This window comes from Lolium perenne, chromosome 7 (genome assembly GCF_019359855.2).
Source record: "Lolium perenne isolate Kyuss_39 chromosome 7, Kyuss_2.0, whole genome shotgun sequence".
Classification (NCBI taxonomy): domain Eukaryota; kingdom Viridiplantae; phylum Streptophyta; class Magnoliopsida; order Poales; family Poaceae; genus Lolium; species Lolium perenne.
The window spans coordinates 194,613,822-194,629,148 of NC_067250.2; the positions used below are offsets into that span (position 1 = coordinate 194,613,822).

Below are 15,327 nucleotides of genomic sequence, written 5' to 3' on the forward strand. Positions count from 1 at the left end.
GATAAGCTGATTTGTTGGAGAAGGTTCCATTTGGGGTAAGCTTCCATATGAACTGATCTTGCTGATCCAGCGTCAGAATGACTCGGCCAACCTTTTCCCACAGCTCACAGAACTGCATAAGGGCAGGGATGCTTAACTTACCTTTTATGTCCTCTATCCATTTACCATCGGTGAGTGCCTCTGCCAGCGATCTATTGAGAGCCGGTTTGCTGATAAATTTCAGAAGATCCAGCGCCATATGTCCTAAGCAAAACCCCCAATCCAACCGTCTTTCCAAAAACTGATTCTTCTAGCATTGGACATTTAGCTGCAAGCCTAGTTACTGCATCATCTCAAAAGTATACGGAGGCGATGGCCCAATGCTCTTCAATGAGTTGCCTCTGCAGAGACAAGTACAAAAATAGACAGGATATCACATTTCAAAACAGATAGAGTATCACAAGAGCTGATCAAGCAAAAATCAGACAAGTACTTACGACTGCATAACACAATTAAACTGCAAACATATTTTCTCCTTAAAACTAAGTGGCTGAAGAAATCTACAATAAATATTTTAAAAAAGCCCCAGTACCTCAAGTTTGTTAGGTGACCTCAAGTATTTTTGGTAATAAGCGACCAGTCCTGAATATCACGTTGTGACCTCACGTCCACGAAATGCTACAACATAGGACCTGTTCGGAACACTTGAATTCAAATCACAGAGATAGGAAACTGTATAGTAATAGGATGGTGCGTGAAGTGTGATCCTACAGTCTTCTAAACAGAGGAATGAAAACATTTGAGGTATAGAAATAGGATGACTGCATTGGCAAGTAACAAGACTAGAGTGCGATGATAGTTACCTTCATGCAGGGCAGTGGCACAGTTGGTTCAATAGGCATGGCAGTTGATTCCATCGGCAGGGCAGTGTTGTGGTGGCACAAATTCCAGTTCGCACTGTTCCATTTCCATTCCCTTGTCTAAAAGTGACATATAGTTAAGAATATTATTGACTTAACTAGGTGATTAAAATATTCTAGTACTCCAGTAGTAAGTAGTTATATGTTATCAAGATTCTTTATAATCTAAAAAACAATAAATCCTTAGCTTCCATGATGGGCTATAAGCCTTAACACTTTGAACACAGTCAGTACAGCTGAGCATACATAAGCCAAAATCACTAAGACTGGCTCAAATACCACATACCTCCATCTGCAATGAGAATAGTCACCAAACAAAACAAAGAGAAGAGAAGCTATGTCAGGTGTGTAAACAAGAAGACGAGCAAAAACTACGCATAAATTGTAAGCTGTGTATAAAATGTTGTACTCCCTCCGATCCATATTAGTTGCCACTAATATAGATGTATCTAGTCATATTTTAGTTATAGATACATCCATACTAGTGGCAAGTGATATGAATCAGAGGTAGTACAAACATTTGGTCTTTATATGTAAGAATGACAAGCAAGTAGGAAGCATAGCTTCAGGCAGGGTAGTACAGTCAGGCACCATAGGGCAGCCGACCTGGATCTCCAAATGACAAGTCACTAGTACAGTCAGGCACTATTGTCACGGATCAAAACATTCATCTGCAACAGAGAAGGGCTTCATCGCCTTGACACTATCGATGATGTGGGAGCACAATGACAACGGTTCTCTACACCGTTGCCTTCATTATATTGGCAACAGTCACAAAATGCAAAACCGTCATCTTAATGTCTTACAATGGCTAAGAACTAATCGGAAACCCCCATTTCCGATGTCTACTGTACAAAACAAAAAGAAGCCCGGCAACACCGACTTCTCTGCATGGTGTACGGAGCCCCGCTCCTTCCATCTTCACAGCTACCCACCTCGTCCCTGTCTTCTACCACACCCTATACAAAAGGAAGATCCTGGCGATGCCCCGCTCCTACATTTTCACGGCTGCTGCATCGTCGCCGTCTTCTACCACGCCCTACACAAAAGGTCCACTCCTACATCTTCACGGCTGCGGCTCCAACATCTACATGGCCGCCGCATCGTCGCCAGCTTCCACCTCGTCCTTAAGACAAAGGAATACATTATCAAACAATTTTGAAACAAAGAACTAAACTAAAATGGCGTAAAATACAGTAAAAGACAATGAAACGATCACCAGAATCTTATAGATGAAACAGATAAGACATGATATAAAGGCATGTACATGATCTATACCAATCATGTCCACATCAACAAAAATGTTAACAGGAACCGAAGAAATATATAAGGTTCATCCGTCTAAATCCAAATAAATATATAAGCATTTAAAGACAATTAATAGGAATCTAAACAAAGCAGACTATAATTTAGTAGAGAACAATCCAATGGGCTGGTGAGGGGACTGCCACCACAAGTCGCTCTGGACAGGAACGCCATTGAAGAGATCAGGAGTGAAAGGGAAGGGAGTGAGAGGAAGTTAGTGTGGCAGCTAGTGTTGAGAGTGACTCTGAGAGCAACGGGGGAGGGGTTCTATAGGCTAGAGTGGTGGGCTTTTGGGATGCAAATATTGGCAACACACAAATGTCCTTTACCATAGAGGGTGACGATCCACCACATTGGCGTAAGACATTGACAAATGTTTGTTGCTGATGTCAATAGCCCAGTCAAGGCTCATTCCAGGAAAACCTCTTCAGCTACGGGCAAATATTTTTAACAGAGGCAAATATTTGTACTAGTGAGTTAGGTACCTCTCTAACCGTGTATGAGCCTCCTCCTCTCCGCGACAAGGGAATGCACTCCTTATGTCTCCGGTTCAAGAAAACACTTCAATAAAAGCATCATGCTTGACCCTTGGGCGATCCCAAACCATGTTCATCATGCGCGCCAACCCATCTCAACTCCTGCTTGATCCCAACTCTCGATTGGGATAAACAAGGTCATGGGATGCAGCAACACTGACCCACATTTCGTTCAACTATGGCTAGAACAGTTTAACAGACGAATGATGGACTCCAAAATCACTAACCCATTAGGACTTGTCTTAGAGCATCAAGAGCAGACCCCCGTCGGACCCCATCCGCATAATAACCGCTGTTTTCGGGTTCGGAGGGAGGGACCATTCAGAAACCGCATCGAACCTCCATACCAATTTTTTTTTTTGGGCTATCCCGTTTCGAGCCGCGGAAACCCCAAATTCCCGGGTTGGGGAGGCTGTGCAAGCGCGAACCCCATCTTATTCCTCGCGTTGGCGCGAAGGAAGTTCCAGCTCGCCCTTTCCCGCTTCCGCCCCACCTACCGCTCCCAATTCCGCCGCTCCCCGTCCCCTTCGGCCACCGCAGCCCCCGCTCCCGCGCCGACATGGACACCATCAACCTGCCGCTGCTCCCGGGCCAGACCGCGCCGCACGAACCGGCTCCACCGACCGCATCTAGATCTAGCGCCGTCGCGGCAGCCGCCACCGAAGGCCTCGTGGTCGACGCGCCACCCGCTGCTGCTGCTCTTGGAAAGCGGAAGCGGCTGGGGCAGCACGTCGTCCCCGCGCCTCCCGCTGCAGCTGCCCCTCCCGCTCCAGCCAAGCGGGACCCAGCGCAGAAGAAGGCGGCGCCAAAGAAGGCTGCGAAGAAGCCAGCCGCAGCCAAGATGGCGTCGCTGAGTGCCTTGACGGCAGCGATGACGAAGGCGCCGCCAGAGTCGGTTGATGCATGCAAGGTGGTCGATGAAAGTCCCACCGTTGATGTCGCACCGGAGTCATACGTTGACATGCTCAACGAGGCTTCCGTCCACATCTGCTCGGCGCCGCTTGTGGATTACGGTGACTACAACGACGGATTGGAGGAGGGACTCGAGGGCGAGGAGTTTGAGGAAGAAGACGCCGACGGCGAGGAAGATGAGTTGGAAGAGATCGAGGAGGGGGCGTTCGATGGGGCGGTGGCCAAGGCGAAGGGGAGGGCGATCTGGTCCGGCAACTACACCGAGTTTGAAGATGTGATCTTGATCCGGGCTTGGGAGGCGGTTTCGATGGATGCCGTGACCGGCACCGATCAAACCGGCAAGAGGTATTGGCAACGCATCAAGGACAAGTTCTTCCAATTGATGCCGCCTCTTTCTTCTACTCCGACCCTCTCCTACCGCTCACTCCAAGGCCAATGGGATACCATCAAGACAGTGTGCAGCCGGTGGGCCGGTTACATTGAGGGCGTGAGGAACGCGCCACCGAGATGCACCAACGCTGGCGATTGGGATGCTATCGCGCAGCAAAGGTATCGGGAGATGCCGGGTTTGAAAGACATACCGTTCAAATTCGTTCATTGCTATACCCTTCTTGAGCACAATTCGAAATGGAAGTTGAGGGAGCAAGAGGCGCCCGCCAAAGCATAAGCTTGTTGAGTTGGAGGATGCGGAGGAGGACGATGAGGCCAAGAAGAACAAGAGGCCAGATGGATGCAAGGCAACCAATGACAAGATTAAGAAACAAGAAGAGGCCGCATCATTGTCTCTCAAGATCGATGTGATGGTCAAATCCAAAGAGGTGTTGTTGATGAAAACTTTGGAGGCAAAGGAGATGATGGAGGCGAAGACCAAGGAGAAGGAGGCAAAGTGGACCACGCTCCAGGAGGATGCAAAGCCCAAGGCCGACATTGAGGAGAGGAGAGCACGCGCCGAGGAGCACCGTGCAATGGCGGAGCTCATTGCGGCGGAGAATGCCACTATGATGATGATGTTTGACACGAAAAAGAGGACGCTAAGGTGAAAAGCGTCTCCCTTACACCGGGGAAAAATAATGCGGGCGTGCCAGTGTACAAAGTACACAAAAATAAATAAAAGGGGAAAAAATACAATTAATCATCACGACTAAAAGACTATTCCCGAACGTGCGCTTCGTGTGGCCTGCCAGCGCGGCCAAAAATAGGCGATTGTGGTTTACTGGTTCCCGGGGCCTCGGAAAGCACCCAGTTAATTACTCCCGCGGATAACCCGCGGGAAACCTCCGATTAAGCCGTGTGGTCGTCTTCATCGTCTTCGCTTCGCGGTCTTCATGCAGGGTGGTGATGATGGTGATGCGTCGTGTAGGCGCCGGCGGAGTCCGTGTACTAGCATGTACACGCCCCGTGCATAGCATGGCCTTTGCGCTGTCCATGCCCGCCTCGTCGTCTTGCCTCGTCGGTCTCGGACGGTGTTGATGTTGGAATCGGTAGCATGCATGAAGAGCTAGGCTTGACGTTGCAATGATTTGCAGCCGTTGCGGCGGATGCCACGCCCAAGTGCGGGGCGACGGAAAAGTACAGGACGGGTAATCGCGTCCGTGAGCCGCGGACGCCAAGAGTATGGCGCGTCGAGGGTCGCTGCCGCGGAGGCGTCGAGTGTCGCGGGCGCCGCTCCAAGAGTACAGCGGGTCGAGGGTCGCCGCCGCGGGCGCCGCGCCGAGAGAACGGGGCGTCGAGGGTCGCCGCCGCGGCGCCGCGCCGAGAGTACGGCGCGTCGAGGGTCGCCGCCGCGGGCGCCGCGCCGAGAGTACGGCGCGTCGAGGGTCGCCGCCGCGGGCGCCGCGCCGAGAGTACGGCGCGTCGAGGGTCGCCACCGCGGGCGCCGGGGTCGCCGCCGCGGGCGCCGCGCCGAGGTTCGGCTCCTGGCGACGGGGCTGGGGCAACGTTCTGCCCCCGGCGGCGGCTGGGGCAACGTTCAGCCTGGCGACTGCCCCACGACGGGGCTGGGGCAACGTTCTGCCCCCGGCGGCTGTCGCCACGGCCAGCACCCCAACCTCCTAATAGATGCAAAATCAACAAACATATAGATTAGCTAGTGTTCGCTCTCACCCTTCCGGATGACAACTCCAGGAACCTTCTTCTCCATGGCGAGCCTCCTAGCCCGTGGAAGGTACGTGCTCCTTGTGCACCCAGAGCGGCCGTCCTCTCTCTCAGCCGCCTGCCGGAGAGGAACGACGGTGGCGTGCGCGCGGTTCTCCTTGATGCGATCTGCTCGTGCCTCCGGCTAACGTACGTCTGCGGGATGGGTTCTGGTTTTTTCTTTTTGCCTTGCGCCTCTTATATAGGCAGCAAAACTGGGGTCGTGAGGCGGTGGTGGTTCTGATCTGGTACGTATCTCCCGGCCTCCATGGCTTGCGCCATACGAAAACAAACAGAGTACTAGAGATATACTCGTATCTGTTAAATATCGATAAGATCAATCTGGTCACGCTTGACAAGTTCGGTCCAGCCTGACTCGTATATAATCTGGACTCTGAAGCGATCGGTCGAAGGTCCACGGGGCAGACAACACGTCAATCCGTCGCGCACATATTTTTGTACTTTGAACGCGGAATATTCACACGTATATTTGATACTACTTCCGTCTCATGTAAGATGTCTTAGATTTGACAAAAGCGGGATGTACCTAGTCTAGAAATAATGAGTAGATACACCCGTTATTTGTAAATTTGTCAGACAACTTCCATGAGACAAAGATAGTACTATGATCACAAAAATACGTCGAACAAATGCCCCCACACCAAGTCGAGTTCGAGTGCGAAGCAAATCGAATTTGACTTGGTGTGAATTAGAACTTTCCTTTTTGGGACAAAAGGGACGCAAACTAATCTGCTGTCTTCGTGCGATTGGTTTCCTTTTAAACGTGGCATTACCCATCGTGCCTGATCGAAACACAACAAACAGGGCTTCCTGGCAATCGTCAAACCGACCGAGTCTCTTTCCTGTATCTGTTTAAACTTCAACGAGTATACTTTCCATAAGACCCAGCCGTATCGGAACCGACCTGGCTGGCACAAGCCGATCGTGAAACGGCCGGACTCTCTGGCCGGGCCTTTATAACGCAGGCTCCCGCGGCGGTAGCTCGATACGAGCCCTTCAACGTCGACAAGTTTCGTCGACTTTCGTCCAGCCGTATCGACATCCTCTCGTCGGCCTCCTTGCTCGGGCTTTGTTGTGCGTATTATACCCGGGGCTTGTTAGCACGGCTAGCCTGAACACGCATAGCCGCCAAGCCCCTTTATTTTACTGTACTCACGTCGGCCGCTTCTGCGATTGTTCGACGTGCTAACCTCTTGTTTCTCCTCTGTCCTGATAGGAGCACCATGTCTCAAAACGGCGCCTCAAGGAAGGAACGATCGGGCGCGGGCGAGAGGGATCGGCTAGGGAAGGGTCGACCCACTGAACGTCTAGTCGACAAGGCCGCCTCGCCTCGCGACGACCAACCGAACAAAAGGCGGTGGGATGATGATGATGATGAGCGCGTCGCGCGGCGTCGCGAAAATTCGCCGCCCTCCAACCGGTGGGGACGCCAAGGGACGCGCAGCTCGGTCATCGACAACCCTCACGGGCTGCCGCCTCCGCCGCCCTTGCCCGACCACATGAAGCCGACTCGTGTGGGGGCGTCTTCATCTCCGCCACCTCCGCGTGGCAGGTCTACTGTACTTGCTTTGCCCGTGCCAACGGAGGCCAAGCCGAAGGCTGAAGCAAGGTCAAGGTCGAAGGCGAGTGCCCCTCGAGCTGCTGCAACTCCGTCCGCCTCCAGTAGCAGCGGCGTTCCCCTCGGGAACAAGGAGGCCGAACACTCCGGGGACGACATGGAGGAAACAGGGGGTCTACCAACCCCTCCGGTAAACAGTCCGCATATGCTTTTTTTTTTACGTATATATTTTTTCTAATCGGTCGTCTCTGATTTGTGTACCAGATGGACGATTTCGTCGTGTTGGACGACGAAGCCGATGTGGGCAATCTCGACGCCATATTTGAGGAACTAGAAGCCAACCAGCAGGTTGCTTCGGGCGGACAGGCGGACGTGACGTCTGCGCCTTCCGCTCCATCTTCCGAGGTTGAGCTCCAGAGCGGGGAGGCGGGCGTGACGTTACCGCCTCCAGCTCTGCCTGTCGGGGATGAGCACTTGGCGGACGTGATGCTCTCGCCTTCCGTTCAGCCTGACGAGGCTGAGCGTAGAAGTTTTTCTTCCGGCGCTGGTAATTTTACTGTCTCTTCCAGTTTAAACTCAGTTTGCTTCCAGTGTCGCGCCATTTTAAGGTGCAACTTCCTTTGCAGGTCTGAACGAAGCCCCGGTAGACTCAAACTATGACTTGAAGTACCTGTCTCCTCTAGCACGGCAGATCAAAACCAAGCTGACGACCCATGTCCAGTCCCTGGTAAAGGAAAGTCCGACGTTTCCTGCTGTGCTACTTCCCCTGCCGTGTAATATCCTCCTTCCTGAGGGCACTCTTGCTGAGCGTCTCCTCGTCCGTGTCGTGCGCGATGGCCTTGCTGAAATTCAAGAGCTGCTGCGTGCGGAGCCCCTTGATCCAGACCGCGTAATGGAGGCCATTGAAGCACACACCTCCATGTGGATTTACAAGGGCGCCATCCCGGAGCCATTGAAAAGACTAGTTTCCCTCCTGGAGAAACTGGTGGCGCGCATGAGAGGCGAGGCAGCGCCCAACACTGCTGGCGATCCGACTGCCACCCTTGCCGAGGAACAAGCCCGGGACCTGCAGCAGCGACTTCGGACTATTATCCCCTTGGTGAAAGAGGACCTGAAGCAGCTTGAACCGGAGGCACCGGACCTGCATGCCGAAGCCCGATTAATGAAACAAATCGCGCGTGAGAAAGATGCCAGCCAAGAGGTATGATGAACTGGCGGCGGAGGCCCGGCTGAGCGCAAAGGGGGCTCGCAACAAGCAACGAACCATTGACACCAAACTCAAGTGTCTTAGCATGGTCTCTGAGACCTTCGACGTGATGACAAACCAGCTGGAGCAGCGCGAAGCTGAAGCAACGAACTTCCTGGCTCTCTTTGATGAGCAGCGGAACCATGCCGAAGCAGGAGCGCTACCCGAGGTAGCACACATCTTGGCATACGCGGTGCCGGGCGAGCTCCCTAAACCTGAGGCATGAGATGGCTTCGTCCTCACCATATAACCATATATCTCGAGTTATTCATGGCCCCTTTAGTGCTCCTTAGTTAGGTTGAATCCAGCACTTGTTTTTTTTTTTCTTTAGTTTGAATCAGTTATATTACCGACTCGTTTAGTACCCTTGAAATTGTTCTTTTCCATTGCAATGAATAAAGGCTGCTTTTCCCATTACTACGTTTTGTACCTTGGCAATTGCTGTGCTGCACTTGTGTTTAGACATTGTTGACTGTAAAAACGTCGACGCTGAGCCGTCCCTACGCATTGCTTGCCTGTACCGGCCCGCGACGCGCGTATTTCGGGCGGAGGCTGCGTGATCGTTCTGTGGCAGGCACGCACGCAGTGCTACCAAGGCCAGAGCTAATTCATCCATCCGTGCAGCCAGCAGCACGAAACATGTTCAGTACTTACTGTTCTCCCGCCCGGCTATCTGGCTGGGGCATGTCTGTATGCAAATCGGTCGCAAGCTAGTTGCAGGTCGCGCGAACGCGGTGCCATGCAATCGTTGGCTTTGGCTGGATCTCTAGGCATGCTGGCATACACATGGGCGTACCTAGCCTTGCTGCATGCCGCGGTTGCGCGAGTCGAGCCGCCGCCTGGCTTGTTTCTTAACTGCGGGCCATCGCATAGGTGTTTGTATAGTCACGATCTCCTTTGCCGGGCAGACGATCGCGGAGAGGGAGGTGACGTGGGGGAAATGCCGCGTCGCGATCGCCACGCTGCGGAATTCGCGTTTTTAACATTGGTGTTGATCAGAACATACACGGTGAGCTAGAGCCGGTTCTATGACAGGCCCGCTGAACTCCGACCTAACATGTGCGCGCTCCGACTGCGATGTGCACATAATGCATTTGCTGTTTGTGGGCTTCATAAAGTTGCCCCCAGCGACATATGCTTTGTATGAACCAAACGCGCACGTTTTCTCCCATATACTATGTGGGCAATTACTTGCTCCGTAATGATTATAGGGAAAGAAAATGAAAATACAGGGGGAGACATGTTTTCTCCCGTATACTATGTGGGCAATTACTTGCTCCGTAATGATTATAGGGAAAGAAAATACAGGGAAAGAACACAAGTTTTCAGGAGTAATGCCCCCCACCAAGTCGAGGGGGAGAGCGAAGCAAAACTGCTCGACTTGGTGAGAGATACACTTGGCAACGCCACGGCGCAACATAAGGTTGTGGCTGCCACAAGAGTTGCTGGCCTCGGCGCCTCGGTGTGCCCCGGGCTCGAAGTGGGTAGAGTGCCTAGTTGGGTCGTTGCCACGACGCCTGTCAACGTAGGCGCAGTGCTTAGTTGGGTCGTATAGCTGCCACGACGCCTGTCAACGAAGCATCACTTTGTCATCCTCAAGCGGCGGCGAACGCCATGCTGCTCCTTGAGGGCGTTTATCGATCCAGTCGCGACCGTCTAGCTGCCACGGTGCCGGCCGAGCAGATCGAAGGGTTGCGCAGTTTCGCGCTGGCCGCATTGGCGCGCTACACTGTTCCCGTCATGATGAAGACATCGAAACATCCGTCGATATCTTGTGTACCCGTGCTGCGACGGGTGGGATGGTAATATTAAAGGCATAATGTTGCCCCCGGATGCCGCCGAGCTAGACGGCGTTTGGTGGCGTTGTTGTAGTTGACGCAGAGTAGATGTTGGGGCGCGTGCCCCCAATGGGGTTACGGACGCCGCCGAGTCAGACGGCGACCGGCGACGTTTGGCGTTGTTGTCACGTGCCCCCAGCGGCGTGACGGACGTCGCTGAGCCAGGTGACGACCGGCGACGGTTGGCGTTGTTGTTGTCGAAGTATAGCTGGTGAGAGGAGTGCCCCGCGTCGGGGCGGACGCCGGCTTGTAGTTGTCATGAGTGCGCGCTGCGCCCGTTGTTTGTTGAGTGCGCGCTGCCCCCGGCTCCCTTGTCAAGGCGTACGTTCATGGTTGTAGATGCGCAAGCGACGCTGGACGGTGTCGCGTGATTCACACCTGCTGCACAGAAAAATAGAACGTAGCCAAAGAGCCTGAAAGGACTACCACATTGCACCGTGCAGGATGCCCGGAGAGGCAAAAGTCATCCAACGCATGGGAAAGACCAAATAGAGGAACAAAAAAACGAGTTTGTGGTTTTTTTTTTTTTTTTAATGTTGGCTTTTCCGTTACCCTTGCCATGAGAAAGACATCGGAAAAGGCTGCCGAAGGACTAAAACATAGGAGCCGTCGAAATACCATGACGCTCGTGAGTGTGATGTGTATGAGTATGATGTGGTTGGACGAATGTCTGAGAGGCGACAGAAAATCGTACCCTAGCCCATGTGGGTAACGAGTAGCCCCCACAGCTCCGCCATGCTCCCTTCCGTGCCTCAAGGACCCAGAGTCATAGGCGAGGCAACGGGGCAATTTGGTTTGTAGGGAAACGGCTTGAGGGTGTGTTCATGCCTGAAGGGTGGTGGACAACTGCCGCCCGCCTTCCCGTGGTTTGACGACTGGATGAGGACGCCGGGCGCCGTTGAACGATGGGAGGTGTTTGACTTGAACGATCATTTTTTCTTTGACTCGTTTTTTTTTTCTCTCTCTTTTTTTTCTTTTTTTTTTTTTTTGCTCTCTCTCTTTTTTTTTTAAACTCGTACTTGACTTGCTTGCCGATTGCTGATAGGACGCTGACTTGCCGCTGTGGCGTTTCCTCGGGGGAACCACCTTGAGAACTAGGTTGGCAGCCGTCCACTTTGGTGGACTACGACCCCCCTCAGGCATATTATCTGGAGCTTTTGGTGGCATGCCCCGGGGTGCCACATAATATGGTCTTCTCCTAGCGTTTTCCCCCGGGGCATGGTGTCTCTGTGCCCCGAGACACCTCCGGCAGAATGGGGGTGTGCGGCTTCGATATCCACAAGTCGCCCAGGTAGTCGTCTCCGCCGCCTCTCGGAGCCTGTGAGGTGTGTTTGGGTGTCGTGGGTGTAGGTGCTGCTCCACTTACCCTCCGTGCTTCCGCTAGCATAGTCCTAAGGCAGCCAAATCTTTAGTCGCAGGCGAAGCGTTATTTGGAAAAGCCGTTTTTGTGTAGGACTTGAAAGTCCGGGGAAAACCGAGAAAAACACGGACAAGTCACATGATGCAACGGGAGGTGCATTATGGACTTGCTGGGCAACAGAAGAAATCCCCCTCTTTGCGAAGGCTCAAGGGCAAGAGAAAATAAGTGAAAGAGAAAAGAAGCACAATAATAAAAAATAAAAAATAAAAAAAAAAAAATGATGGAAGGCGCAAAACGTTAAGCAAAGTACTTCTTCAAAAACCTTCCGTTGATTGGGGGCATAGGCCGGGATCCTTGGTGATCGACCAGCTGATATGCTCCCCCGTCGTAGGCCTGTTCAATGACGTATGGTCCCTCCCACTTCGGCTCAAACTTCCCTCTCGTCTTGTGTGTAACGACGATAGGGCGGTGGAGCACGAGGACCAGCTCGCCCTTCCTGAAGACCCTGCGCTTGACGAGTTTGTCGTACGCCCGCACCATGTTTTGGCGGTACAGCTCCAGATTTTGAAGCGTCTCGAGGCGCCCCTCTTCTAGGGCGTCCAACTCTTGGTATCGTAGCCGAATTTGCTCATCTTGTGTGAGCTCTTCGTGCACAGCCACCCGTAAGGAGGGTAGCTGAATCTCTAGCGGCAAGACCGCCTCACTCCCATACACGAGAGAATAAGGCGTCGCTTGTGTTGGGGTACGGACGGTGACCCGGTACGCCCACAATGACTCATAGAGACGGTCGTCCCAATCCCTCCGGTGTCTTGTCACCGTCTTCTTGAGTATCTTGCCGAGGGTTTTGTTGAAGGCTTCAATCGCGCCGTTGGCTTGTGGGTAGTATCCGGTGGAGTAGCTCCACTTGATCTTGTATTTCTCCATAAACCTGTACATTTTGCCTGATTTGAAGGCCTTGGCGTTGTCGGAGGTGACGCGGTATGGTATCCCAAAGCGGTATATAATATGCCGCTCTAGGAAGTTGATGACGTTGGCGCTCTTCACCTCCCTAAGTGGGACGGCTTCCGCCCACTTGGAGAAGTAGTCGGTTGCCGCGAGTATGAAGCGGTGCCCCCGGGATGAGGGCGGCTCGATTGGGCCGATGACGTCGATCCCCCAGGCGTCGAATGGCCAGGAGGGGATGGTCGGATGTAGAGGCGCTGGTGGTTGGTGCTTGAAGTCGCCGTGGACTTGGCATCCATGGCACGACTTAGCCACCTGCAAGCAGTCGACCATGATGCCCGGCCAGTAATACCCGGCAAGCCGGATGCTGTGGTACATCTTGGCTCCGCCTTGATGGCCGCCGCACACCCCATGGTGCACCTCTTGCAAGATGCGGTCAGCTTCCCCTCGGCCGACGCACCGAAGGAGCATCTCGTGTCCATAAGACCGTTTGTACAAGACTCCGGCCTTATAGACATAGGAAGGGAGTCGTCGTTGGAGTTGGCGCCTCTCGGTTGGATCGTCGGGGAGACGTCCGTGCTGGAAGTAGTCGAGGAATGGCTGTAGCCATTCTCCCTCCTCCACCACGTTTGTGGTGATGGTGTTCACCTCGCAATCTGCGGGTACGAGTTCCAAGACGGCGGGTAGAAGCCATCTTTCTTCAACGTTAACCTGCGTGGGTTTACCATCTGGTAAGACCAATGAGGACGCCAGCTTTGCCAACGCATCCGCTGGTGCATTTCTGCTCCGCGGTACGTGGGCGATTTCGATATGCCGAAACTTGTCCATGAGCCGCCGGGCCGTATTATAGTATGGCACCAGTTCAGGCTTACGAACCTCGTAGATGTTGTTCACTTGGCGAACGATTAGCTGGGAATCCCCAAGCGCTCGCAGCGAGCGCACCTCCATAGAGAGCGCGAGAAGTAGGCCGAAGATGAGGGCCTCGTATTCCGCCTCGTTGTTGGAGCACTCCTCCTTCATGAGGGAGAAAGAGTGATAAATCACCCCTCCTTGTGGAGTCTTGAATACCAAGCCGGCACCCGCTCTCCGCCTCGGAGCACCGTCGGGGTCGGTTTCGGTGCGCGAGGCACCGTCAAAGTACAGCTCCCATGGTGCTTCCGGCTCGATGGCGAACACCTCCTCGTCGGGCAAGTCGGTGATGAGAGGGGAATCGTCTGGGACGGGATGCGCCGCGAGGAACTCCACCAAAGCTTGCCCCTTGATTGACTTCTGCGGTACAAAGGCGAGGTCGAATTCCATCATGAGGAGCGCCCATTTTCCAAGTCGCCCCATGAGTGCGGGCTGACTTAATACGTACCGTATGGGATCCGCTCTTGCAATGAGTTGGATTTCGTGGTTTAGCATGTAGTGTCGTAGTTTCCGAAGAGCGAACATCAGGGTCAAGCACAACTTCTCTATCGGAGAGTAGTTGCGCTCAGCCCCCACCATGGTGCGGCTCAAGTAGTAGCACGCCACCTCCTTGCCTTCGTCATTGTGTTGGGCGAGCAAAGCGCCCAACGAATTGGGCAGGGCTGCAATGTACAGTATGAGTGGGCGCCCTTTTAAAGGAGCTGCCAGTACAGGTGGGTTTAGCAAGTACCTTTTAATGTCATCGAAGCCGCGCTGGCAGGCTTCGTCCCACACGAACGGAGCACCTTTCTTGGCGAGGTGCGAGAAGGGCTGAATGCGCCCGGAGAGGTTGGAGATGAAACGCCGTATGTACGCTAGCTTCCCTTGCAAGGTCCTCAGCTCGCTGAGTTTTGTGGGCGCAGGCATGTCGAGGATGGCCTTGATCTTCTTTGGTTCGACCTCGATGCCTCGGTGGCGCACCACAAAACCGAGGAAGAGGCCGGACTGTACGGCGAATGCACACTTAAGTGGATTCATCTTGAGTTGGTGTCGACGTAGTCGTTCAAAGACCACGCGAAGATCCTCTTGGTGGTCGCGGCGGTCTTTGGTTTTGACCACCAAGTCGTCGATATAGCATTCCACCTTATGGTGGAACAAGTCGCCAAGGACGCGTGTCATGGCACGCTGATATGTAGCGCCGGCGTTCTTCAATCCGAAAGGCATGACGGTGTAGTAGAAGTTGCCTTTCGGTGTCCTGAAAGCGGTGTTGATGGCGTCGTCCGGGTCCATCTTGATTTGATTGTAGCCCGACGAGCCGTCCATGAAAGACAACGCGCCATGTCCGGTGGTGGAGTCGACGATGATCTCCGTAATGGGTATGGGGAAATCGTCTTTAGGGCATGCACGGTTCAGGTCGCGGAAGTCCTGACAGACCCGCACCTGGCCGTTTTTCTTCTCCACAGGAACGATGCTGGAGAGCCATTCGGTGTATTGGGCTTCCTTGATGAAACCTGCAGTGATTAGTTTGTCTACCTCTGCGATGACTTTATCTTCAAATTCCGGCCGCAAGTGTCGTGGCTTTTGCTTGACTGGCCGAAATTGGGGGTCAATCGCCAACTTGTGTGTGGCGACACGGGGGTCAAGCCCCGGCATTTCCTTGTAGGTCCAGGCGAAGCAGTCCCGGTACTC

General features: G+C 53.4%; 2 protein-coding genes across 2 annotated transcripts in view; one reads left to right on the top strand and one right to left on the bottom strand.

Annotated features, from left to right (window-relative positions):
- Nucleotides 1-1,450: 1,450 nt before the first annotated feature.
- The window catches only part of LOC139833173 (nuclear transcription factor Y subunit B-1-like), a 34,840-nt gene continuing 20,963 nt past the window's right edge, over nucleotides 1,451-15,327 (bottom strand). The window contains exon 4 of the mRNA XM_071823363.1: nucleotides 1,451-2,025. Coding sequence (XP_071679464.1) covers nucleotides 1,987-2,025 — 39 coding nt within the window. The 3' untranslated portion in view covers nucleotides 1,451-1,986. The remainder of the gene's footprint in view (nucleotides 2,026-15,327) is intronic.
- LOC127314603 (uncharacterized) lies at nucleotides 7,030-8,971 on the top strand. The gene is made up of 3 exons (XM_051345105.2): nucleotides 7,030-7,554; nucleotides 7,629-7,911; nucleotides 7,991-8,971. Exons 1-3 carry the CDS (start codon nucleotides 7,030-7,032, stop codon nucleotides 8,569-8,571), a joined length of 1,389 nt encoding a protein of 462 aa, XP_051201065.1. The 3' UTR covers nucleotides 8,572-8,971.

Bases quoted from the DNA above. Each gene is read 5' to 3' on its own strand.
- LOC127314603 (XM_051345105.2), top strand. From the start codon at position 7,030: ATGTCTCAAAACGGCGCCTCAAGGAAGGAACGATCGGGCGCGGGCGAG. The intron at 7,555-7,628 runs GTAAACAGTCCG...TTTGTGTACCAG, and splicing joins GGGGTCTACCAACCCCTCCG to ATGGACGATTTCGTCGTGTT. The intron at 7,912-7,990 runs GTAATTTTACTG...CTTCCTTTGCAG, and splicing joins AAGTTTTTCTTCCGGCGCTG to GTCTGAACGAAGCCCCGGTA.